This window comes from Gossypium arboreum, chromosome 9, assembly GCF_025698485.1.
Source record: "Gossypium arboreum isolate Shixiya-1 chromosome 9, ASM2569848v2, whole genome shotgun sequence".
Taxonomy (NCBI): domain Eukaryota; kingdom Viridiplantae; phylum Streptophyta; class Magnoliopsida; order Malvales; family Malvaceae; genus Gossypium; species Gossypium arboreum.
In genome coordinates, this window is record NC_069078.1 from 59,556,716 (window position 1) to 59,582,026 (window position 25,311).

Consider the following 25,311-nt stretch of genomic DNA (forward strand, 5'->3'; position numbering starts at 1 on the left):
AAAATAATAAATATGCCATTTTCAATCTTGTCAAGCTCTTGGATTTGTTCTTCAATCTTTTTGATGTCTTCTTGTAATGATGATTTTCGAATCCAATCTTGAGTACACACAAGAGCTTGTACAATTTTAGGAGTTAAAGAACTCCTATATTGATCAAGCACACGCCCCCAAGTGCTAAATGCAGACTCTGAAGCAACTGTAAAAATCAGTATAGCTAACACATCTTTGGCCATCTTTGAAAGAATGGGAAGTCTAGGGCTATTCACTGTCCACCACAATAAAGTGTCAAAAAATCTTCAAAAAAATCCTCATTAGCCTCAACTAGATATTTATCCAATTTATATGTTTTATCCTCACCACCATTTTCTAACTCACGCTTTTTATACAACCCTTACATTCGCCTTTTTATTTTTTGTTGTGGTTCATCGAGAGAAACATATGTTGGCACACTTGATTGGTTACAAGCATTATTAAGTGGAGGCTTATACTCATCAAACAATTCATACAAAGATTCCTTCAATTTTTGCAACATTTCATAAGATTTTTTAGAACTAGACATTTCACTAAGTGCAAATTCAAGATACTTTAGTTTTTTTCTAGGATCTAAAACACAAGTATAGAACATAAGCAAATTCATCTTATCAATATCACCCCAATACTTATCATACTTTTCTTTCATCTTGATGGCCATAACATTGAAATCAACATTAATATTTAATTGAGCATCTCATAAAAGAATATCAATTTCAGAGAGCTCGTCAAAAAAAATTATTGGACGTGACATATGAAGTGGCAGATATACACAAAGTGACTTCATAAAAGTTTCTAAGAAATCCTTCAAGTTTTTAACACTAGCCTAATCATCCATACTAGGCCAATCCTTTGCCCTTTCAAGTTCAGCCCTAAAGTTTGTATCTTGCTCCTCAAATCTCTCAAAAGCTTTCTCAAAGTTTTGAGCATTGTCTAACATTAAGTAAGCCAAGTTCTACCTAGTACAAACATTAAGACACAACATCTTCTTGCACTCTATCTTTTCCTCCACAACACACTCTTTAAACTTTTGTAATCTAGCTAGAGATGGTCTCACATGTCTAACAACCCCCTAACACGTTCAACATATTTGTTCATTTCCTTTAAGCCTTCAACAACAATCAAATTCACAATGTATGTTATGCATCTCATATGAAGATATTTACCATTTTGAACTAAACCTTTTTGAGGGTTAAATTTCTTTTTCAAATAACCAATAGCAACATCATTTAAACTTGCATTATCAATAGTAATAGTAAACAACTTATCAATCCCCCAATTCAACAAGCATTTCTCAACCACCATCCCAATGGACTCACCCTTATGACTAGAAATTAGACAAAAGTTTAAAATCTTTTTATTCAATTTCTAATCGTTATCAATAAAGTGAGAAGTGATACACAAATAATTAAATCTTTGCAAAGAAGTCTATGTGTTAGTAGTTAAGCAAAATCTAGAACAAGAACTTTTCAAAAGTTATTTTTATCTTGACCCTTTCATCTAAATACAATTGATAAATATCTCTAGTCATAGTAGTTCGTGAAGAAATATGAAACCTAAGACATGCCACGAACATATATTTCTTAAAGCCTTCACTTTCAACAAACTTGAAAGGTAATTCATCTTACAATAATTTGTGCTAATCCTTTACTACATTCTTATTGATCAAATCTCCAAGTTGAAATATTCCCTTCCCCCCCTTTCAACTCTCTTTTTAGGTAAAATAAGTTGTCCTTCGCTAGTGTCAACGACATTATTAGGATTTTTCTTTCATGAACCAATATGATATTTTAATGACCTCGTACAATTTTTTTTCATATCACAACAAAATTCCTTTTCACAATAATTACATTTAGCCTTACGTGCACCCTCACTATTAATAATCTTAGTGAAGTGAGACTAAACTTTTGACCTTGAGGAGTGACTTTTCTTTTACCAGTAGTCTCATTTGTTTGGCTTGAAGCTTCAACTTTTGAATTTTCAGAATCTATCGAAGTAGGAGATGTAACACTACCCTCAATAGATGTTGGTTCGGTGGGCATTCTGCAAGAAAAAAATTATATAATAAATTAAAATACATTTATAATATTAAACATATTTTGATGTTGAGTTTTAGAGAAATAAAATACTATTTGTCTTTTGATGTTGAGTTCAACATATACTATTACATATTTTGTTTGGCTTATTTTCCTTCATTTAATTTGGCTTGTTTATGCATAAAATCATACATAAATCAATTTTAATTGGATTAACATCATTTATAGATGAGTGTTAAATTTATGTGGCGAGGAAAAAATCCTTGAAATCACATTCTCTTACATGATTTGGTACATTCAATTTCTTTTCTTCAAACTTATGAAAAAATAAAATCTTAGTTATTATTATTATTGAAAGAAAATATTTTCTTTTTTTGCCTATTGGACTAATAAGCATCTATTATATATAAAAAAGAAAAAAGAGAATATAACAGTAAAATAAAATAGAAAAAGGAGACATTTCAAATTTAGTATGATTATGGGTTATGGAAGTATAGATTATAATATACTTGTGAGTAAAAATAATTATGTAATAAATTTAATATGATTTTCATTGAAATAGTAAAATTAATGAGTGAATGTTATGGTGTTTTTTTGTTCAAATCTCCTTAAGATTTCATAAATCATAAATTATAAAACCAAAACAAAAGCAATAGTAATGTTAAGCTGTTAATCCACAAAATAGACAAAAGCACAAAGCCTAATCCAAAATAAACCAAAATAAAAATAAAAATAAACCAACCAAAAACAAAACAAAATTTATAAAGCAGAAACAAATAAACTAATAACAAAAAACATGAAACACCAAAAGCACTCTTCCAGTCAGCAATTGAGATGGCACTCACTCCTTAGAAAATATCCTACTCTCAAAACTTGTCGACACCAATTCCCAAAACCAACAGCCTTCCATAAACCATCCCATTTATTGTTTTTTCTTCTCCCCAAACCTTATCTCTATAACACTCTTAACTCGTATTTGTCGCCAAAATAGAGTTTCAGAGCATTACCAAATAAACGTAACTTAAATTATTCATTTCAAAACATTTCAATAATAATAATAACATAACCATTATTCAACATGCATAATGTCCTTTATTTAAGCCTTTGAGGCCTTAGAATCACTTTAGAAATGATTCGGGACTAAATCGGGAACATTTAAAAAATTTAGGAAAAAGTTAGAAAAATTTCAACTGCAGGGGTCATACACCCGTGTGGCCAGGCCGTGTAATTCTTTGACTTGTGTTACACGCCCAAGTGTGTTGCCTGTGTGTGACACACGCCCGTGTGGCCAAGCCGTGTACACCCAAAAGTACCTTAAAACTCAAGTTTATCATTTCCTACTTACGTGGCCAGTAAGCAACTTAATTACCAATCGTTTAACCTATTTAAAAACATGATTAAACATGCCCAAAATACATCAAATTCATCACCTAATATGCCAAACCAATGTACTCTCATTGGTACCATATGTTATATCATCAAAACATATCGTCCATGCATCATTCAAATCAAAGTTTTAAACATGCCAAAATCAATCAATTTGGCCTAACTTATATCTACCTAAAACATCAAACTTAAATTCACGAACACCTAACAAGTCTTGATTTAAATCAACATGCCAAATTATGGCTCCAAACACAAACATAAGTTTATATATATACCAAACCAACATTTTACTTAAACTCTATTACATCACATATACCAAATTCATTAAAAACCAAACACACCCTAGATACATGCCATTACAAAAGATAAACATCACCACATTTGAGATCGAGATTGTTATTGGATGCTGAGTTGGTGATCAAAAGAGAAGTACCTAACTTGTGCACGGAAAACAAAATCGTACGCTGAGTAAAACTTAGTGATATTTCTATAATCCGAACAATTAAAGACATAATGATACAAGAATGCATAATTTGAATTATATGAACATACTATTGTCTAAGCTCACAACTATCATATACCATCATTTCAAATTCAAGCATATTACCATATCATTTCATACTATACTCAAATTTCACATGCTATCATATTTTATTTGTTTAACAAAGATCTCAATTCACATCATTTGCTATATAAATAGCTTTTCATATGTCAATCCACATTTTTATACAAAGGCATGATCCATTCCATATTCAATTCATGAGTGCATAACTCATGTATTTCATTTAATCACAACATATCTCATTTTGCATGTTTCAATTCACTATTTCATTTCCATTTCACATACCATGTCATTCAATATCGATAATAGAACTTTATTATTTAATTATCCTTATTAACATGGCTTAGACTCGAAAAAATACATGTATCCAACCAACACACCAGTTTGGCACCTAGTACCTCATCGGATAAATCCGAAGTAATAATTCGCCCAGCACTACATAAATTGACACCTACTGCCTCATCAACTCGAAGTCAAAGAAATCCTTGAACTCTTCCTATCCTATGGCATGCCATCTATATCTGACTCAGCCTGATATAGTTAATAGGGTTTCATTTCACTTTTCAAATACAACCAATATCCAAATCTCATATTTGCACATTATCACATTTAAACATATATTCATTTTAATTCAAATAATCAATACATTCATAATGTATATACCAATTCAATCCATTTCAATCAACTACAATTTCAATTCACTATCAAAGTGCCAAAATACTCACCTTAACCACTTACCATATGCATTAAATCAAAATACAACAATTAACAACTAGGTTCGAATTATAGAAATACAAACCGTGGATTCCGAGCTATTCGATCTCGATTTTATCCTTTTCCTTTTTAGTCGAGGATTCCAGTACGACGTTAGCTATAGAATTAAAACAATTAAAATACATCAATACAACACAATTCAATTTCACATTGAATATTTCAATTTTTGCTCAATATTTGCTTAAATTCTAATTTAGTCCCTAAACCGAGACTAATTTTTATTCTTCACATTTAATCCTATATTTTTATACTAATTTTTCTTTAATTAAACCCTAAATTTTAAAATTTCACAATTTAGTCCTTATTACTCAAAATTTACAATTTGTTCTACAATTTAATCCATTTATATTTCGCTTAAAAATCTATCAATTTAATCCCTAATACTAGCATTATTAAACATTAACAATATTTAAAATCTTAATCAATGCTAAAATTGCAACATGGGTCAAGTAGTACTAAAAACCATGATTCCAAAAATATAAAAATTACAAGAAAATAGACTAAATTGACTAACCAATTTTAAATTTGAACCCTAAGATCCCTATAGCCGTGCGTTCTCCTTTGCTTTTTTCTCTCTTTCTTTTTCTTTCTTTTCTTTGATAAGTTTTTGCATGCATCCACTTTATTTTTAATTCTTTTGTTTTATTATACTTTATTTATTATACTCTATTTTATTAATATTATAACATATATACATATATATACATTTATTATTATGTAATATAACATATAATATATAATAAGTAAACATATATAAAATATAAAAATCATCATCAATGCCATCCACTTAAAGAAACAAAGGTATAATAGCTTCTTTACTCTTTTTAATTAATTTTTAATCTATAATTCAACTTTTACTTTATACGCGATTTAGTCCTTATACTATAATAATTCTTAATTCATGCAATTTCACTTAATCAAAATCTAATTAACTACATAACTAACTTCGTAATTTACGAGTCTGATTCATGGGAACGGAGTCTTGGGAATGCACTTTCTGACACCCTTGACTATCGAATCGTTACAATCTCATCTTATACTATCAATCTGGTTCTCTCCTTCTTCGTCCCTATAATCCATCATCAACAACCACCGGTACACTTCCAATCAGGTAACTCTCCCTTTCATTTTTTAGGCAATCATTGGCTAAATTATGTGCCAAGATATTAGCAGATCTGGGTATGTGTTTGAAATAGATATTATAAAAATATTTTACATTTTATAATTTGATAATTAATTGAAACTATAACACCAATTCGATATAATATAACAAAAAGCATATATAAAGCAAATCTTTTTATTGGGTCAAAATAATAGAGTAACCTAAGAGATTTGTTGTTATTAAGCAGGCCTGTTAATAATATCCACATTTAGCCTGTGTGAGTGCATTCTAATTTCACCTCTTATCATTCACAATGCCACTTAATTAGACTTGGAAATCATGTTTGAATAAATTTTTCTATCATGTTCTAATTTTACCCATTTTCACCCCAAATTACTATATATTCCATCTTTCTCATCCCCTACATTTAGGCACCACTTAAGAAGCAAATTCTTTACCCAATTTTATCTCTCGACAATGGTTGCTAAAGTAGATATGGATGCGCAAGACGGACACTACTAAGAAGCAAAAACCTACAAACTTGACAACAACTACAAGCGTGAGAGGAAAAGCCTACCTCAACACGCCGGTGATGGTGACCTGGTAAAGGCCGAACGGTGTGACTAATGGACGTTGGACGATTCACGAAGGTGACTGGTAGTGGCAGTAGAGAGATTTTGGGAGATTTTAAATTAGGGATTTTGAAATTTGAAGGTTAGGGTATTAGGAATTTCTTATTTCTGTCGCGATTTTTAGTTTTAGACTTTTAGTTTTAGGATTTTTATTTATTAAATTATTTGTAGTTTTTAGGATTGGGTTGGGTTGAGCACTTGGGTTTATATATATTGGATTGAGTTTATATTGGGTTTATATTGGATTAGGTTTGGGTGGGTAGTGGGTTAATATTTATATATTATAATTTTATTTATTAATTTTTTTGGTTAAACCAAAAAAAATTGATTAACCAATCGGTTTCGAACTGAATTAACCGTTAACTAAAAACTCAAAAATTTATTAACTGACCCTTGACCAAATTAATTCTGTAAATCAATCGATTAATTGAATTCGGTCAGTTAACCAAATTTTTTCGATTTTACCTGATTTTGTACACACCCCTAGTATGTGGCGTAGCCTTAAAAACACTTTAACTCCTTACAGCTTTAACATACACATAGTAGGTGCATCATGCTCAACCAACATTCTGAGGCCTACTCTTCGCTTGTTGTACTCTTTCTTCAATTGAAGAATACTACGAGAATAAATCCTGAGATATTTCCACGAGCAGATACTTTATACGCCAAACATTAGTTCTTGTATAGCTTATAAATTGGCGTACTAACTACCAAAGTCCGCCAAAATAGATAACCTTCACGTCAATATGCCTTTCTTTTGGATCCACCACTTTTGGGGTGTGACAATAGCGTAAGTTTTTCATATTGAAATCTCGCATAAATAAAACTAGATGACGAAATTTGAATTTTCTTTTTGCGTTTCAATGGAAGCCTCACATCAATCCGTACCCTAATTCTTAAACATTGTTTGAAACTCTTGGAGATCTGTTTCGGATCATATTCCTAAAAAACCCTATAAAGTTTCCAAATTGTTTCGCCACAATTTTAGAGAAAAACCCTGGAAGAGATCATGTATTTGGACCCAAAACCACGAATAGATTAGTGGAACTTGCGTAGGATCTTCATTGTTTCCAAGCCGATAAAATACCAGCAAGTGATTGTTGAACGTCCATGATGCACTCTTTACTACCTTATCAATACCCACCTTATTGTAGAACCTAAGCAAATACATTTCCCTCCCCTCCTCCCATATCTGAGATCTGAAGCCACCCAAAGGATGTCAAAGATTGACTATGGTGTTCCGCATCACCGAAAAGTGAATTACACTTGCTGTTAGAAAACAACTCACTAAACAGAGATCAAACAATTTTTGTTGCTCATTAGATCCATCCTAAAATTGTCAAGCCTCTCCCTTTCCTTCGTTGATACTAAGCCCTGCCAAATCATTCTCCATTTGATCAAAACCCTAGAAATTTATTGCCAATCAATTCGGTTTAGTGCTTTTGACGAATAGGGTCAACAGTAAAAATAATGGAAGAAACCCAATAAGAATAAAAAACAACAAACGTACCACATAAAGGGCAAACTAAGATGTGCCAATTAAAGACCGTGTTTCTTTTGAATTTTAAATATTTCAAATCTTCATAATCTTTTAAAAGACTTATATTTTTTGCAATTTTTAAAATTATTAAAACATTTATAAAATTTATATTTTTTTATTTTTCAATTTTTAAGTTAAAATTTTTAATCTTCAATTTCTAAGACTTTATATTTTTTAGTTAAATTTTTTATATTTTTGAATTTTGATTCATTTTTTTAATTTTTTAATTTAGAATTTTTTGAAAAAATTGAAATTTAATAAAATTTCTAGAATACATATTTTTGGAAAATTTTAAGTTTTTTTGGAAATATTCTAAAATTTAACTACTTTTTTTCAATTTTTTATAAAATTTTCAATTTTATATATTATTTTGAAATTTAAAATTTAAAATTTAAAATTTAAAATTTTATAAAATTTTAGTTTCTTTTAAATATATGACATTTTTAACTTTTTAATCAATATAATATACATAACACTTTAAAAACAAAAGATGACTAAAGTGGCACGGTTTTAAAGTGCCACGTGTTAGCTTTTTTTTTTTTAAACACCATGGGTCAATTTGAATAATGAATGATTGTTTAAATAGTAAAGTGAACTAAAAAGAGTTTATGTACGAAAGTGAAAAATGAATATAATTTAAGGATCAAAGAGAGCATTAAGTCTAAGTTATAATAAGAAGTATTTTGTGTGTAAATATATAAAATAACATAAATATTATTATAATTAAATTTAAATAATAATTATTTAGTTTTAATTGGGTCATAAATTTCACTCCATCTTCATGAATTTAGAGTTTCACAATTTAGGATTAAAGCATGAAGGTTTAAAATTTTGAACAAGACGTTTTGTGTATTGTGCGAGACTGAAAGGACAACTTTTTACTTTCACGGTGGTGGGCTTTTAAAACATGTTGGAGAATCTATTTTTTTTTACGCTAAAATTACTTGTTTTGCTATAATGGTGGTCCTCGGCTTATTCGTTTAGGCTCGAAGATTCATTTGAAATTTAAAAGAATTTTTGAAAAAATATACGGCTATTTAAAAATAGGTTTGGGCCTTGAATATTTAAACTCGAGCTCAGTCTATTTTTAAGTTTATAATATTTTATATTATGTTATTTTTATATATTATGTAATTTATAACAAGGTAAAAAATAAACTTATACTAAATATATAATAATACCGTAATGTAAACATTAAAATAATTTTAAGATGGATATATAAAATTTTCAATAAATAAAAAGATATTATTAAATATTAAATTAAAATAATATAAATATATATTTTTAAAATAATATGAATAGATCTAAAATAAGTTTGGGTTGATATTTTGCAAATATAGATGAGTTTGGGCAAAATTGTAAGCCCATATTTTGAGCCGAACCGAGCTTAGACAAGCATAAAGTATATTAATATTATGTTTAAGCTCGACTCGACTCGACTCATAAGTATATCTAGATAGATATATAGTTAAACTTATTTATATTAATTTTATATTTTAAAAAAATCAGAGATTTTAATCTGACAAAATAAAAATTCCAAATATTAACATTGGAATTCAAATCCCAAATTTTTAAATAAATATACCTATAAATTTTGTAAATTATTGGAGGTTATTTTATTTATTTTGAGTGGAAGTATTTATATACAGATGTGACTGGTTACTTTTTACAATCAAATTTTTTTTATAATGATATTGTGTAAAGGTTTGTATTTAATATACTAACAGTATACTTTTTTAATATTTTATTACGCCTATAAGACACTTGTAAATTCTTATTTTTATTTGTAAAGTTTAAAACTTTATTAATAATGTATCAAATATTATTTGACTTAAATCTTTTATACAATAATATTTGTTGATTATTTAAAATTGAGCTTTTAATTTTCTCATAATTAAAATAATGTTCGATCAATTGATGATATTAATTCAATCAAAATTTTGATATTTAGTAAAAATAATTTAATAATATATATAAAATAAATTATTAACATAAAATTATATAGTATATTAAAGATTGTTAGGAAAAGACTTATTCAATCTATTTAAATTTTAACACTCATGGAAGTTCAGTATGTGCTTCTAAATTGTTATACTAATTAGTTGGAAGGCACATTCTTTTGTTACCATCTATTCACCATTTTTATTTATTTGGACCTACCACTAAGTTTCAACTTTTTCTTAATGAGTGTATAAAAAGTTAGCACATGTTGTACCCATGTTTGGACACCTTTGCACCATAAAAAGCGTATTGTTACTGTCACATAAGTATTAATCTCATTATTGTTTCTGACTTCTCAAGCTCATGAATCTACTGTTGAAATCGAGCCTAAATTAAACTCTACTAAAAATACAATCATAGTATAAAGAATTTACTTTAAATCTTGTTATTATATAAATACCTTCTTTTTTAAGATTAAAAGGGTATGGTAGATAAAGAAAACAGGATGCATCATATGCGATGTATATAACTTATTTTTTATAACAATTAGAATTATTTATAAGAAATTAGATGAATAATATGACTCAACTAACCCAAAATTGGAGGTAACTTCTTGATGATCTCAACTTTAGCATCATCCACCACCCAACCTTTGGTAGACACTTTGTGACAAAGAAAAATACCCTTCTAGATCATGAAGTGACAATTCTCCTAATTGAGCACTAGATTGGACCCCTTGCAATGCTTGAGAACTTGTGTCAAAATATTTTCCAAAATTTAAAAAGCCACTCGTAAATAGCTCAACATCGCTTTCCACCGTATTTGAAAGGTGATATGAGTATTACACCACTCAAAAGGCGTCTTCTCTTGACCTTCCATATTTACGTCTAAAAAATTACCATAAAAATTATATTCTCTTTATATTTTGGATATATGACAATCTAATTGTATCTTGAATATTTATCCAAGAAATAGTAAAACTCTTTCTTCACAAACAATTCAAAACCTGGTCGATAAATGAAAAAGAACAATCTTCTTATTTATTTATTAGTAATTCATAGAGACTTTTTAACCTGTCTCTATTCTGAGTAGCTGTAAGCTCACTTTTTTCATTTAGTACCTCCATCATGTCACATTTCTTAGTAACACATTGAACTAGGCTGACCCATGGATTATGTCAACACTCGTGCTCAATAATAGGTTTATGGTTGTTTTGCAACCTAACCTTGTGCATACAAAGGTTGGACTAATCCTTCAAATATCGACAATAGACCACCCAAATGCCTTCTTGAAGAGGTCCCAGATGTAATCCCATGAGTACGGGCTTCACATACTTCAAAATTTAATCCAAAAGACTATGAATTTCTTAAACTCTTTATATTCTATATCAACTTTAGACATAGTATAGTTTTCAAAGAGTTGATAAAAAAAATAGTTTTGAGAATTTGTTTAATTCACTGAAAATTAAATGTTTTGTTGATTCTACGTAAAATATATTTTGTTGTTTGATAATTTTTTAAACTTATTTTTAAAAATTAATTTTAGTAAAACAAATATAACATAAATATTTTTATGACTGGAAAAATATCATTTATTTATTAATTTAGAAAACTAAATTTAAATAACACTAGTTTGAAAAGCTTTTTCAATAAAAATATTATTTCTTCTAAAAAATTGATCGTAGATATAGCTTTTTAATAACAATAGAGCTACAATTAGAGGCGATTATGGCTGGGTTGGGCTCAAACAAAAATTTATGCCTGTTGCTAGGCTCGCTTGGCCCATTCGAAAAATAGATTTAAAAATTTGCCCAAGCCCAACCCATTAAAAATGTTAAAACCAGACTCAACCGGCAAGCCCATATTAATTTTTTACATAATTTTTAAATATATACAGACATAAAAAATACTAAAACATTAAAATAAATATTTCCAAATAAATTGAGAATAAATTTTAAAAATATGTATACTTAAATAATACTAAGATAGATGCAACTTAACAAGAAAATGTCTCTAAAATAATAACAAAATTAATAATAAAACAAGTGTTATACAATATCCAAACAATAACAACAAAATAATAGTAACATAATAGTGAAATAATAGCAAAATAGGAGAAAACAACAAGAAAATATCATTAAACTAACAAAAAGAATAGCAATTTTTTTTTTGTCATTTAGTTAATTCGGTCCAAGTCGGGTTTGGGCAAAAAATGTCTTACTCGATGCCCGAATTTTTAAAACATACCTTATTTTTTTACTCAAGCCTATTTTTTAGGCCTATAGTTTTATCCAAATTCTCCCCTTTCTCAGATGGACCTTCGGATCGAACCGAGTAGCCTGAACCATGAGCAAGGTCTTAACTACAATGTACGAGGCAATGGTTACATACCACTCATTGACTTTACTAGGTAAACAATGCCCCATATAATTTACAATACTTTATAATTTATATCTCCCCATTTCATGTATTTTTTTTTTGTATATATTATGATATTTATATTATTTTTCATGTAATAATGAAATAAAAAAAATAATGGTAGTTTGTTCCAGGTGTGGAGGACCCAAAAAAAAGGAAGAGGCAATGCTGTATTTTCTTGTATTATAAATTTTAAATGCCTTCAACATTCCTTAATATCATAGGATAAAAATATTATAAATTTTTTATAAAATTATTTCTTCTAACAAAAGGGAACGAATTAAGAAAGAAGAAGTGAGAAAAAAGCCTACTTTTAGGCACAAAAATGGGGGAAATTGATGAATAAAAACAACATTAATATTAGTGAAAGAAAAAAAACTTGAGATTAATGCCAATTATTCATCTTTTTAATTCATTTTCTTCATTAATTTTCTAGGTTTTTTTAATCAGCTCTGAAAATTGTCAATGGAAGATTCAACCGAACATTCACCTTTACCTTCACCTTCACCTTCACTTTCACCTGCTCCTTCAAGGTAATAACTCTGAAATTCTTTTTGAAGTTTTTTGAGTTCTTTATAAGATTTAAATTATAATCACGTAATGAATGTGTTGATGATTAATATAAGTGCCGAAACTAATCAAGATCATAAAATAATGATTCCATTTTAAATCCAATTCAATTTATTGTGTTTTGTAACATTTGAATTTGATTTAATCGTCACAATTAAAATTTGTTTCAATTTCTTTTATGAAATTTACTTATGAAATTAATTAATTTTATTTATTTTTATAAAATTGTTTATCATTAATTTTTTTTAAAATCTATGAAAAATTTCAAATTCACCCGATAACCATCTGAAAATTGGGGAATTTTGAAATCTTCTTGATTTATATGAAATTAATTAATTTTATATATTTTATAATTTTATGCACGCTTAATAATATTTTTTTCAAAATTTGATTATCCTATATATACATACATATATCTTGTTGATAGAAAAATAAATAATAGTCACTTTGATTCATTTAAAAAACTATTTTTTTGATAATCCGAATAGAATGAAATTATTAAAGATTGAACCTAAACTTTTATGTTACAGTACAAATATACTCGCCATTAAACCAAATATATTTAATACATTTCCTCCTCAATATTCATTTTCAAATTCGAGTAAAATAATATAACTCGAACTGATAAATTCGATGTCATTATTCAACACATTGATATGATATTTTTGTATTTTTGGCCATCATATTTCATGTTTATGCATACAAAGTGTTTGTGTTTATTCCTCACTTGTAGTGTTGAACCGTCAACTGACTACAAAAATTCAAATAAGAAAGGCAACGAAAAGAAAATATGGGAGCCGTTCCGTCTCATAATGAAGAAACACCGATCTGGTTTTGCTGACTTCATTTCATCTCTTGGTAATTTAATCACCCATTCCTATTTTTCTCTACACTTCCAAACATTTCAAGTCTAACTTATTTTAATTATAGATAGGACGAATTCAAAATCCCCTTTAATAGATATAGGAATTTAATTATAATTTTTATATATTAAAATATAAATTTATTATGTATGAATTTATAATTTCATCATTTTTAAAGGTTAAATAATTTTTTCATTTTTAAGGGTTAAAAGTGCAGCTTTATTATATATTGATTTATAATTTTTTTATTTATAAAAATTAGATTGAAAATTTTAATTATTGAGACAAAAGCCCTAGATGGGCTGCCTATCCCCTCAAATTCGTCTCCGAGAGATATGATCAAAATAGTCAAATTGATATAATTCATATAGTCGAATTTCAGTATGAGTCTAAGGGTGTAGTTAGGGCCCCTATAAAATGATTTTTTTATTTAGGCTCTTTAAAAATTTTAAAATTTTAAATTAATAAAAATAAAATTACATATTGACTCTCCTTAAAATGTTAAAAATTTGATTTAATCATTTAAAATTATAAAGATATAAATTATTAAAATAATAAAATTATATTTTTGCTATTGTAATATTACAATATAATTTCAACCCTAAATTTTTTTTCCTTTGCTACTTTATAGTCTAATTTAAATTACACGTTGAAGATTTATTACTTGTAAATATTATATGTGAGTAATTTTCTTACATTTTTTGAGTTTAAGTTGCCAACTTTATTTAGATATATTTAGATGTTTCTAAGTAGTAGAAATATTATGGAAACCTTATTCTTCGGATTTAAAATGGATTTTGTTCATTCTACTAAAAGAATAGGTAAATTAATCTTTATATGTTATATTAAAAGTAAACTATTCATTTTGTTAAAATTTCATCATTTTTATTGTTAAAATTGTTCCATATACACAAAATAAAATACAATAGTATTCCACGTAAAAGCTGTTTGATTATTCTTTCATCACATAAGTTTTAACGATAGAATTGAATGAAATTTTTAATGAAATGACTAATTTATTTTTTAATCTAACCTACAATAACAAGTTTGTCAATTTTTTGAGTAAAAAGAATATAATATAATCTAACACTTAGTACAAAGACCTTTACAGTACTTTTACCGTCTTTGAATATATTTCAATTTCCAGCTTGTTTTGTGATGGAATATATATTATTTGTGATTACTTGTTTTTACGATGAGTATAAAAAATAGAGGTAAAAAGTACTATAGAGGCTTTTGTACTAGTGTTAAGAGGTTAGAACTTTAGTCTGATAAATCATGTGGCCTTAGGTAATTTTTTGGGTTTAAACCCGCCTAAGTCAGCCTTACTCCCAAAAAATGAGAATTCTAGTAGAAATTCTCTAAGGCACCGAAGCAAAGCAAAAGCGAACTCAAACGAGAAAGAAGCCACAAACGAACTAAAAAGCCACAAAAATAGCACACACCAAGTGTTTGAGTAAATGCTATCAAAATTATTCTATTACTTTGAAGGTTTACAACTGAGTGATTACAAATGACGGAGAATGTCACTATTTATAGTTGAGCTCCCCTAGATCAAATGATATAGATCGAATTATAACAATGACTGAGATTAGTACCCATCTACAAGATGAGAGTCCTAAAAGATTTAAACTTTATACATCCTTATCCCTTAGGATTTACAATAATTACCTTGTTAACTCTAGCTTTACTAAAGTGTTTCACTGGCTACCAATGCTTCAAGTAGATGAGTTTCTCCATATCTTCCATGAATCAGGCTAGCTCAAGTGGATTAAATGAGCCTTATTTCATCAGTTGACCTCAGTAGGACGTTTTGTGTGCATTCGTTATGGGCTTTGATTCGAAACCTGCGAAATGCTCCGTCATCCATTCTTACGACGCCCTCATCATGTCCTCGAAATGACACTAGTTGACTCGTTTAGGAATTGACACGATATCTCAGTTGATTCCTATCTAGCCTCTTTGTTGGGTAATTCCACCCCTCGAAACATTTGCCTTGACTTATGTCTTTGCCATCGCCTAACTCGAACTGTATTTTTCTCTTGTACATCTCGATTGTAAGAGGCCACTGCTCTTACTTACTTCCATGGTGACTTGCATTGATTGGGATCCCTTTGGTCCTCACAAATAAACTTCGACATACTCATGTTGAAAACCAAGTTAACCTTAAGTATTGTCGTTAATTCTGGTTTGTCAGCCCATTGGCTTACCTATTTCAAAACTTTAAAAGGACTCTTATGTCTTTTCCAAGCCAACTGTAAGTTATAATGTAAAACATTAAATAAGTGTTTGAGATGTACCTCACTTGTCACATTTCTCGTTTTGACTACCCAGTTTGCATCACCACTTTTCCCACAAAGCCCCATGCACAACCCACCTCTCTTATACTTGGTAGCCCCACTTATAACTCAATAGGCTTCATATCGGTTTGTGGCACCTCTAGAATTTCCAATGGGGTGTCCTTAGCACTCCGATTTACCAAGTCGATGTTCTTACCACATGGAACATCTTTGGCTAGCTGGATTGATGTCAATACTTTGGTTTCACCCTTCATGTCCTGACTCACCTGCACAACACATTGTTGTTGTCAAGTATCCAAGACACAAATACAATCAACAAAAGGAACCAACAGAGCATTAATTCGGTCAAGGAAATTTAAGCCAAGTATAAAGTCTAGTTTAATGCCTATCTACAATATGAAATTCTTAAGAGATTTAAACTCTAAACATCTTTATCATTTAATATTTACAACAATTATCCTAGTAACTCTAGTTTTACTAAAGTGTTTCACTGGGCCACCAATGCTTCAAATAGATGGACTTCTCCATATGTTTCATGAATCGGGTCAATTCAAGTGGATTAAATGAATCTCATTTGATCAGTTGACCTCTATGGGACATTCCATGTGCATTTGTCACAGGTTTTGATCTGCGGCCTATGACACTAAGAGTTAGATTGTTTGCCCCCTCTACTCAAAAAGTGAAAAATGGGCAAACTAGTCATTGTACTTTAGATTAAAGAACAAATTAGTCTTTTCTGTTAAAATATTCATCTATTTGTACCATTAAAAATTAGCATGATTGGCAGAGTAATCAACTAAGGACATGTGATGTGCCATGTGTACCTCATGCTGACGTACATTAACTAATTTTTCTACTAATCAATTTTTTAACAAAACAAAATCAATTTATTGTTTGATCTTATTTACATAATTAAATTTTTTTAGTAACAAGAAACAACTAAAAAGCAAAATCAAAAAGTAAATTAATTAGAAGTAACAATCATAGGATGAAGATCACCCTTAAGTAGCTCCCTTAATAAAACTAAACATATTCATCATCATAATTCCCTCTTCTTTAATCCTTTAAAAGAGATTTGCAAAATAGAAACAATAACATGGTGTAAGAACCGTTAAATTCCAGACTTCAACATGCTTTTGCTAAGTTATAAATCAAGATTGATTTTTTCTTTTTACAGACTTGGCACAATTGAAAATTGAAGCAGAGAGAATAGATCGGCCATCTCCAATAACGGCTCCCAAGGATTGCACAACAAATGCTGTAGAATCCAAACAACCAGCGACCAAACCTTCCACGGAAACCGCTGATTCGGAACCGCCGGCGACAACGGAAACCGCTGGTTCCAAACCGCCGGCGACGACGGAAACCGCCGACTCCAAGCAACCGGCGACGAAACCATCGGAAAACCCGGAATCCAAAAAACCGGCGACGAAACCTTCGACGGAAACCCCGGAATCCAAACAACCGGCGACGAAACCTTTGAAAGAAACCTCGGAATCTAAACAATTAGCGACGAAACCGTCGACGGACACATCAGAACCGGAGCCAAATTCTGCGAAAACCAGCACTTCGACAGAATCTAAACTTTATAACAATTTTACATCGATTACGCAATGGCGTGGATTCTTCCCGGCGCTGAAAAAAGGTGTTGTAATCCCTACGCATAGTTTGACGCCATTGATACCGAAGTTCACGAGAAGAAAAAGCAAAAGAATCAGAGAAGATACGATTCCGCAATCATCACCGGCTTTGGATACTGAAGCTTTTAATTTTAAATCTTCGTGGAAGAATTTCTCCTTGTCTGAGCTTCAGGAAGCGACTGATAACTACAGCCGTGGTATATTTCTTCTTTCCCTTGCTTCATCATTTAGTTATTTTAAGTAATTATAATTTGATTTAATTGTGGGTGATTTTAAAACGAGATTGGTGTTTAAATGGATCAACTATGAATTCTTAGGATTGTCCGATTTAGATAAATAAATTATTAAAAATTTCATAACAAATAAAAAATATTAAAAATTTAGTTAAATCATCTAATTCAATTGATTTTTATTCTTTCTAATTTCTAGATCAATCGATTTAATAACATTCTCGAACTTATATATCAATCTCAATCCACTTTTGCTTAAAATTCATTTTTCTACTAAGAAATCAGTTATCATATTTTACAAAAAACTAAGGTTCTTTTGTTTCACTGAAAATGATTTCCTAGAAAAGTTAATATTTTTGGTGTTTAGATGAATTTGTGTAAAATATTTTTCGTTGTTTGATAGATTTCTTAAAAATATTTCATAAAATTGTTTTCAATTAAACAAACATACATTTGAGATTTTCTTTTTTTTCATTATTTAATTGAATTTAACTTTATCTTTAATTTTATATTTTATATTTTTTGCATATATTAAAAATATTATGTTAAATTCAAATTCATCACAACGTTATTTTTAAATTCCATGACTACTAAGTGAGTTTTTTATTTAAAATGAGACATCAATAAAATTGAAAAAAATTTAACGATGTTAATAATTGGACTTGATTTTCAAATTTAAAAAGTAAAAGGACTAAATTTTTGAAAATAAAAGTAAAAAGACTAAATTACAAATCTGTGAAGTGTATATAGACTTATGACATATTTTAACCTTTATACTACAAAACATTTATTATTAATATATTTACAATTGTAATGAATATTTATTATTAAAATATTAATATTAAATATTTTTAATAATATGTGAATAATATTATTTAAAATTATTATTTTAAAACTTATTATTAAAATAAAATTGAAATATTAAATAATTCATTAAAATAATAAATTATATTTATTATATTAATAATTTATTATATGACTAAATATAAATAATCGTATGTTTAATAATATTAAAAATATAATATTTTAAATATTTTTAAAATAAAAAAATTATTATCAATATAATAATGTTAAGCTTGATTTAAGTTAATTTTTATATAAAATAAAATTATCTATAGATGAGCTTTCAAAAGGGTAAGAAATTTTACAGGAAAAATGATTTATTTTATCTTGACCTATAAGTCATTTTCCGTTGACCAAACTATTTTCTGTGAAACAAACACAGGAAAATACAGAAAACATTTTCCGTAAAACTTTTTTTTTGACAGACCGTAAAAATTTTTACATGTAAACAAACGGACCCTAAAACTTGGTTTAAATTTCTCACTAAATTGTTAATTTGGAAAGAAAAAATCAACAATTTATATAAAAATAATTACCAAAATTCAGCAATTAATATATAAATTTATATATAAAGCAAATTAATAAAAATCTAAGAAAAAATAAATTAACAAAAGTTCAGTAATTAAATTCAAATACCAACTATCAACTATATTAACTTTTTAATTTTTATAAAATCGACAAATAAAAAGAAAAGGTATAGTTTTTCTATTTTCAGAAACTAAAGAAATAAATTCGGTTTTAAATTTTTTTTAAGATTAAAATTGTACTAGAGAAAAGTATGATTTGGAATTTAAGATCAATTTAGCATTTTTATTAAAATCATTTTAGGTTAAAAGTACTTTTAAAAGTTGCTTTTGAGATTAAAAAAAATTTACTTTACAAAAACATTTTTTGATCAAGTAGAAATTTTGAACTTTTACTCAAAATTACTTTTTAATAGAAAATTATTTATGAAAATAATACTAAACAGTCTCTTTGTATTATAATTGATCGTCACCCTTTTTCTGAACCTAAAATTGTAGCTTCTTTATATATAAAACATATTTTGAATTTGAAATCAAATTCAATTGATTGATGTAGAAATCCTTAATAGATAACAACAATGGAGATTCAAGTCTTTATTTATATCTGGAAAAAGAACACATATTTTGAATATTATATTTCTTTCAATTATTTTTTAAAGAAGACATTTTTAAGAGATTATTTTCTTTATAAATTGCTTCCTCTTGTACTTCTACCTCATGTATAAAGAAAACATAAAAAAAATGTGTTTTGAATTCAAAATTTTATTTTATAATATTAAATTGAAATTTAATTCATTTCTTTAATAAAAATATACTTCGACATTTTCTTATAATATTGTATTTCTGTTGAGAAGAGAATTTGATAGGACAAGGAGGGTATGCAGAAGTTTACAGGGGGAAACTAAAAAGTGGAAAATTTGTGGCCATTAAAAAGCTAACAAGAGGCTCACCCGAAGAGATGACAATGGATTTCTTATCAGAGCTTGGAATTATAGTTCATGTCGATCACCCTAATATTGCTAAAATGATTGGCTATGGCGTTGAAGGAGGGATGCACCTTGTTCTTCAATTGTCTCCTCATGGAAGCTTGGCTTCTATACTTTATGGTTCGTTTCTCCATACCTATTTTTTTGCTTTGATTTTTTCCAAGTTCTTAATGGATCAGATTGGGTTGAGAAAGATCTGAATTCGGTTTTATCTTTGTGGAGTTGAGCCCAAACTTGAACTATGACTTAGAATAAGTTGAAGTTTAGTTTCTTCACAAGTTCTTAATAGGATAAATTACAAAAATTATCACTTTTATTTATCTCATATTACATTTTAGTCTCTTATGTTTGAAATATTACGTTTTAGTCACTTACGTTAGTATTTTGTTATGAAGTGGTCATTTGACTGTTAAGCTCCGTTACCTCCTTATCAACAATCCTAAGTGACAGTTTAAATGAGTTTTAAAGGTAAACTTGGATGTTCAACTGGGGTGAGAATAGGTTTTTAATTTTTTTTTTATGAAAATAAAATACAAAATTATGCCCTAAAACCCAATCTTCTCCTTATTAAGAAGAAGCAATAGCCAATTCATGAGATTACTGAAATGTTTTCTTTTGCTTCTTTGAGTTCTTCCTAACATGACAGAATATGCTCAACCCTGTTTTAAAAATTATAAATAAGCTCTTGACTAAAGAATTTTTTATTAAAATCAAAGTGTGTAACATCTCGTAATTGGAAAAAGAATAAACCCCAAAAATCTTAGTTTTTTATAGAGAAATCAAAGGGATGTAACTCACAGAATGATGAGTGCCAAAAAAGAGTTAAGCAGAGATGGGGAGGCAGAAAGAGGGAGGGAGAATAGCTTTGGCCATAGGTGACATGGGTTTGGCATGTGAGGAAAAGGTGGTTGGGTCGAAGGTAATGGTGTCGTAAGTGATGGTTGGGTTGGAGGTGATGGTGATGGTGTTGTAAGTGGTAATTGTTGATGGCATTTTTGGATATGGACTTTCTGTTGAAGAAAGAAAAAATTGGATCTCGAAAGATTTGGGAAAAGAAAGTAAATAGAGTTTTAGAGATAAAACACCAAAGTTTGGATCTTTTGGTGTTCTTTTTAAGGGTTTCCTTTTTCTGTGAATAAAATATCAAAAGGAAGATATACCAGGACAGATGGATGCAAAGGAGGAAAAATCAAGGTTTTTAATTTAGGGTTGTCATTAAACAATATGTTGTTTTAGAGTAAAACTATTTATTCAGTAAAAGAGACAAATGAATGTAAAGAAGATATACTTGGACCCTCCATTGAATCCATCCTTTGTTTTTACATATTGAATAAAAAATTCTATCGATTGATGAAACACTCAATTTGATTTCTATTATTTTGATTCACAAAGATGACAATTTTTTTTTTGTAAAAATGAAAAAGAAAACTAAAAGAAAAAAGAAACGAAAGGTTTTTCTTTTCACGTTTAATGTGTAATTAATTTAAAATTCTAATTAATTAAAATTTTAATTAAAAATCTATTCTAGGACTGTCGTTAGGAAAGTAATGAAATTTAACGGTAGCATAACCACTTTATAACAACATATTAATAAAACATATTAATAAAAGTGACTATTTTTAATATGGTTTAACTAGGATATTGGTGCTTGTAATTATGCACATTCAACTTGAAAGAATCAATTTCGGCTTGAGCTCTTTTATTAAGCTTGTTTAGTTGGTAAAAATTGAGCAAGATTCTCATGCTCAATTGTAGGCTTGATTATGTTAAACATATGTTGTACCTTTAATTAATATTGAAAAATCTCAAGTATTTTAAGCATAAACGATGAAGTCTAAAATTTAGATTAAATTATATTTAAAGTTATTATATTATTAGTAAGTTTACGTTTTAGTCGCTTACTTTTAAAAAAGTTACGAAATTGTTATTGAACTATTCAAAAGTTTTCATTTAAGTCACTGGGCTATTAAAATTTCTGTTGTATGGCCTTCTTTGTTTGCACCGCCTGCACCAATCGAAACTTTCATTTTGCTTCTCTTCTACAGTTCAAATTTTTCATGAAACAGTTTTGGATGTTACAAATCTGCGAAGCAAAAGCCAAACAACTTTCTCCTCCGATCTTTGACACTAACTGTTAGCTTGATTTAGACTTAAGGTATGTTCTACTCATTGATGGATACTAATTCATACCGGTTGTTGAATCGTTACTTGAAACTTACTATCTTGACTTAAAAAAAAAAAAAAACAATTAATAGGCCAGTGATTTAAATGAAAACTTTCAAACAGTTCAATAACCATTTTGTATTTTTTTGAAGTTGAGTGACCGAAACGTAAATTTACTAATAATTTAATGAGTTTGTGTGTAGTTTATCCTAAAACTTAATATGAACATTGAGGTTACTCTTTTCTACGTAGATGAACTCGGAAACCTCTTTATTGTAAATCAAATGTTGAATTGAAGTGAATGTTGTTAGTATGTATGCATATCCAGGGCCAAAGGAAAAACTAGATTGGCGCACCAGATTCAAGATTGCTGTAGGAACAGCCAAAGGGCTTAGCTATCTACATGAAGGTTGCCAAAGGAGAATTATCCATAAAGATATCAAGGCCGCTAACATTTTGCTTACGGAAGACTTTGATGCTCAGGTACATCTTCTACTCTGAGATTGCATCTTGTCCCATCTATTAAACGAGTAGGTAAATTAATCTTGATATTTTAGATCAAATACTAAATTGGTTCTTTTGTTAAAAGTCTATCTATTATTTTTTTGTTAAAAACTGATATCTGTATGTTAATATGAAGTATACGTAAACTGGTCCCTGTATGTTAACATGAGGTACACATGACACGTCACGTGTCATTTTTTAGTTATTTCATTAGTCACGTCAATTTTTAACTGTACAAATAGATAATTTTTTTAATAGAAAAGACCAATTTGTTCTTTGATAAATGTATATAGGCTAATTTACCCATTTTTGAATAGAGGGACAAAATATAATCTAACTACTACTACAATAACCTCTATAATACTTTTACCATATTCAATTACATTTTATCACGATACTTTATTGTTATTAAATAGATAATTTAATTAATTTGAACTGGGGTGTTTAGTTGGTTCTTTTATTGAATTTGGTTTGATTTCAATTCGGATATTAATCATTCTTGGTTTAATTTTTAGCTTAAAAGTTAAAAATATGTAATTACTTAATTTTATTTATTATTTAATTTTTATAATATGAAAATAAATATTTTAATTTTGAATTAAAACAATAAAACAATAAATATTTTATTTATAGATTTTCGATGTAATTCCAGATTTCGGATTTTGGACTTGCAAAATGGTTACCTGATCAATGGACTCATCATACGGTCTCTAAAGTAGAAGGCACATTTGGGTTTGTAATTTAAAACCATTTCATATAATCTTTTCTCTGATTCGAAACCTTTGACATTCCAAAACCTTTGACATTCATTTTTATTAAACAAAGGTTTTTGAATAGATTTATTTTCATGACAGTTATCTTCCACCGGAATTTTTCATGTACGGCATAGTGAATGAAAAAACCGACGTCTTTGCTTATGGAGTATTGTTGTTGGAGCTCATCACTGGGCGACAAGCCATCGATAGTTCCCAACAAAGCCTTGTTATGTGGGTACGTTTGCTTTTCTCTACAAAAATATCGGAATTTAAATGATACGCTTTGGGTAGTGTTACTTTTATATCATAATCGCAAAAGTAATCAACAAATTTTCATTATCCAAATTCATATTACTTGAAAATAATTCGAAGTCAATTAGCATAATAATACTCAATATGTTGCATAAAATAAATGAATTAAAATATTATAGAAAGTAGAAAATATCTGATCCTCATATATCCCTAAATATTATGTGGGCAGAACTGAAAGTAGTTGTTCATAAACATTTGCAGGCAAAACCTTTGATAAAAGAAAATAAGATAAAAGAATTAGTTGATCCAAGTCTAGGGGATGGCTACGAGCTGGACCAGTTGAACGTAGTTCTCGCTATCTCTTCTATTTGCATACATCAGTCCGCAGTGAACCGACCCGATATGAGTCAGGCATGTTCTTTTATTTTCTTACTCTAAACACCTCGAGCTCATTGTCTTGAAAATTCATTTTTGACCTAACCCAACCTGGATTTATGTATTTTTTTTTTGGGTCCAAAACCCAATCTTTAGGTGTAATTAAGAGTTACTTTTATCTAACACTAAAATTTATTTTAAAATAATTATTTTATAGATAATTATATGATATATTGTCAATAGATTGAGAGTATGCTAAATGGTAACATTTATTTATATAAATAAATTTTTTATTATATTTTATAATATACTTATCAAATCCTTAATTTGTTTGTCGAGTCTAAAATTGGGTTCGAAAAAATGGCAGGTTGTGTCAATTTTGAATGGTGATAGAAACAGCTTGGAGGGGCTGAAAGAGGGTGAACACTCAGTACTAAAAAGAACTTACTCAGAGGAGATGGATGAGGCTGAAGAATATAATTCAACTAAATATTTGAGTGATATCAACCGTCAGCTTGAGATTCTTCTAGATTGTTCTAAAGATACTCTTTAATTTTTGTTTTCTTTTTAGATTTTCTGTCTTTTTATATTTTTGAAATTTTGGTTTTTCCTCAAATGAATTTGTTTTAGGAATAAATATTAAATTTACTTATAAATTTTGATTCAACGTGTAATGTAATACATATACTTTGGTTTAGTACAATTATAGATGAAGTTTTGATTTTTTTCAATTGTGTACATAAAATCTTGATTTTGATAACTATACAAATTAAAATAAATATTTTTTTTACTTTTACATGGATAAATATAATTATTTTAATAAAATGTAATAACTATAATAATAGATAATAAAAGTTTTAAAAAATTCAAATTTTCATCAATATAA

At 28.4% G+C, this 25,311-nt stretch overlaps 1 protein-coding gene across 1 annotated transcript; it reads left to right on the forward strand.

Annotated features, from left to right (window-relative positions):
* Positions 1-17,323: 17,323 nt before the first annotated feature.
* On the forward strand, positions 17,324-25,150 carry LOC108456117 (receptor-like cytosolic serine/threonine-protein kinase RBK2; the record flags this gene model as incomplete). The annotated part of the gene is made up of 7 exons (XM_017754715.2): positions 17,324-17,990; positions 20,245-20,496; positions 22,868-23,022; positions 23,696-23,775; positions 23,898-24,033; positions 24,312-24,461; positions 24,793-25,150. Coding segments are annotated over 7 exons (1,626 nt in total), but the record flags the coding sequence as incomplete, so codon positions are not given.
* Positions 25,151-25,311: the final 161 nt, after the last annotated feature.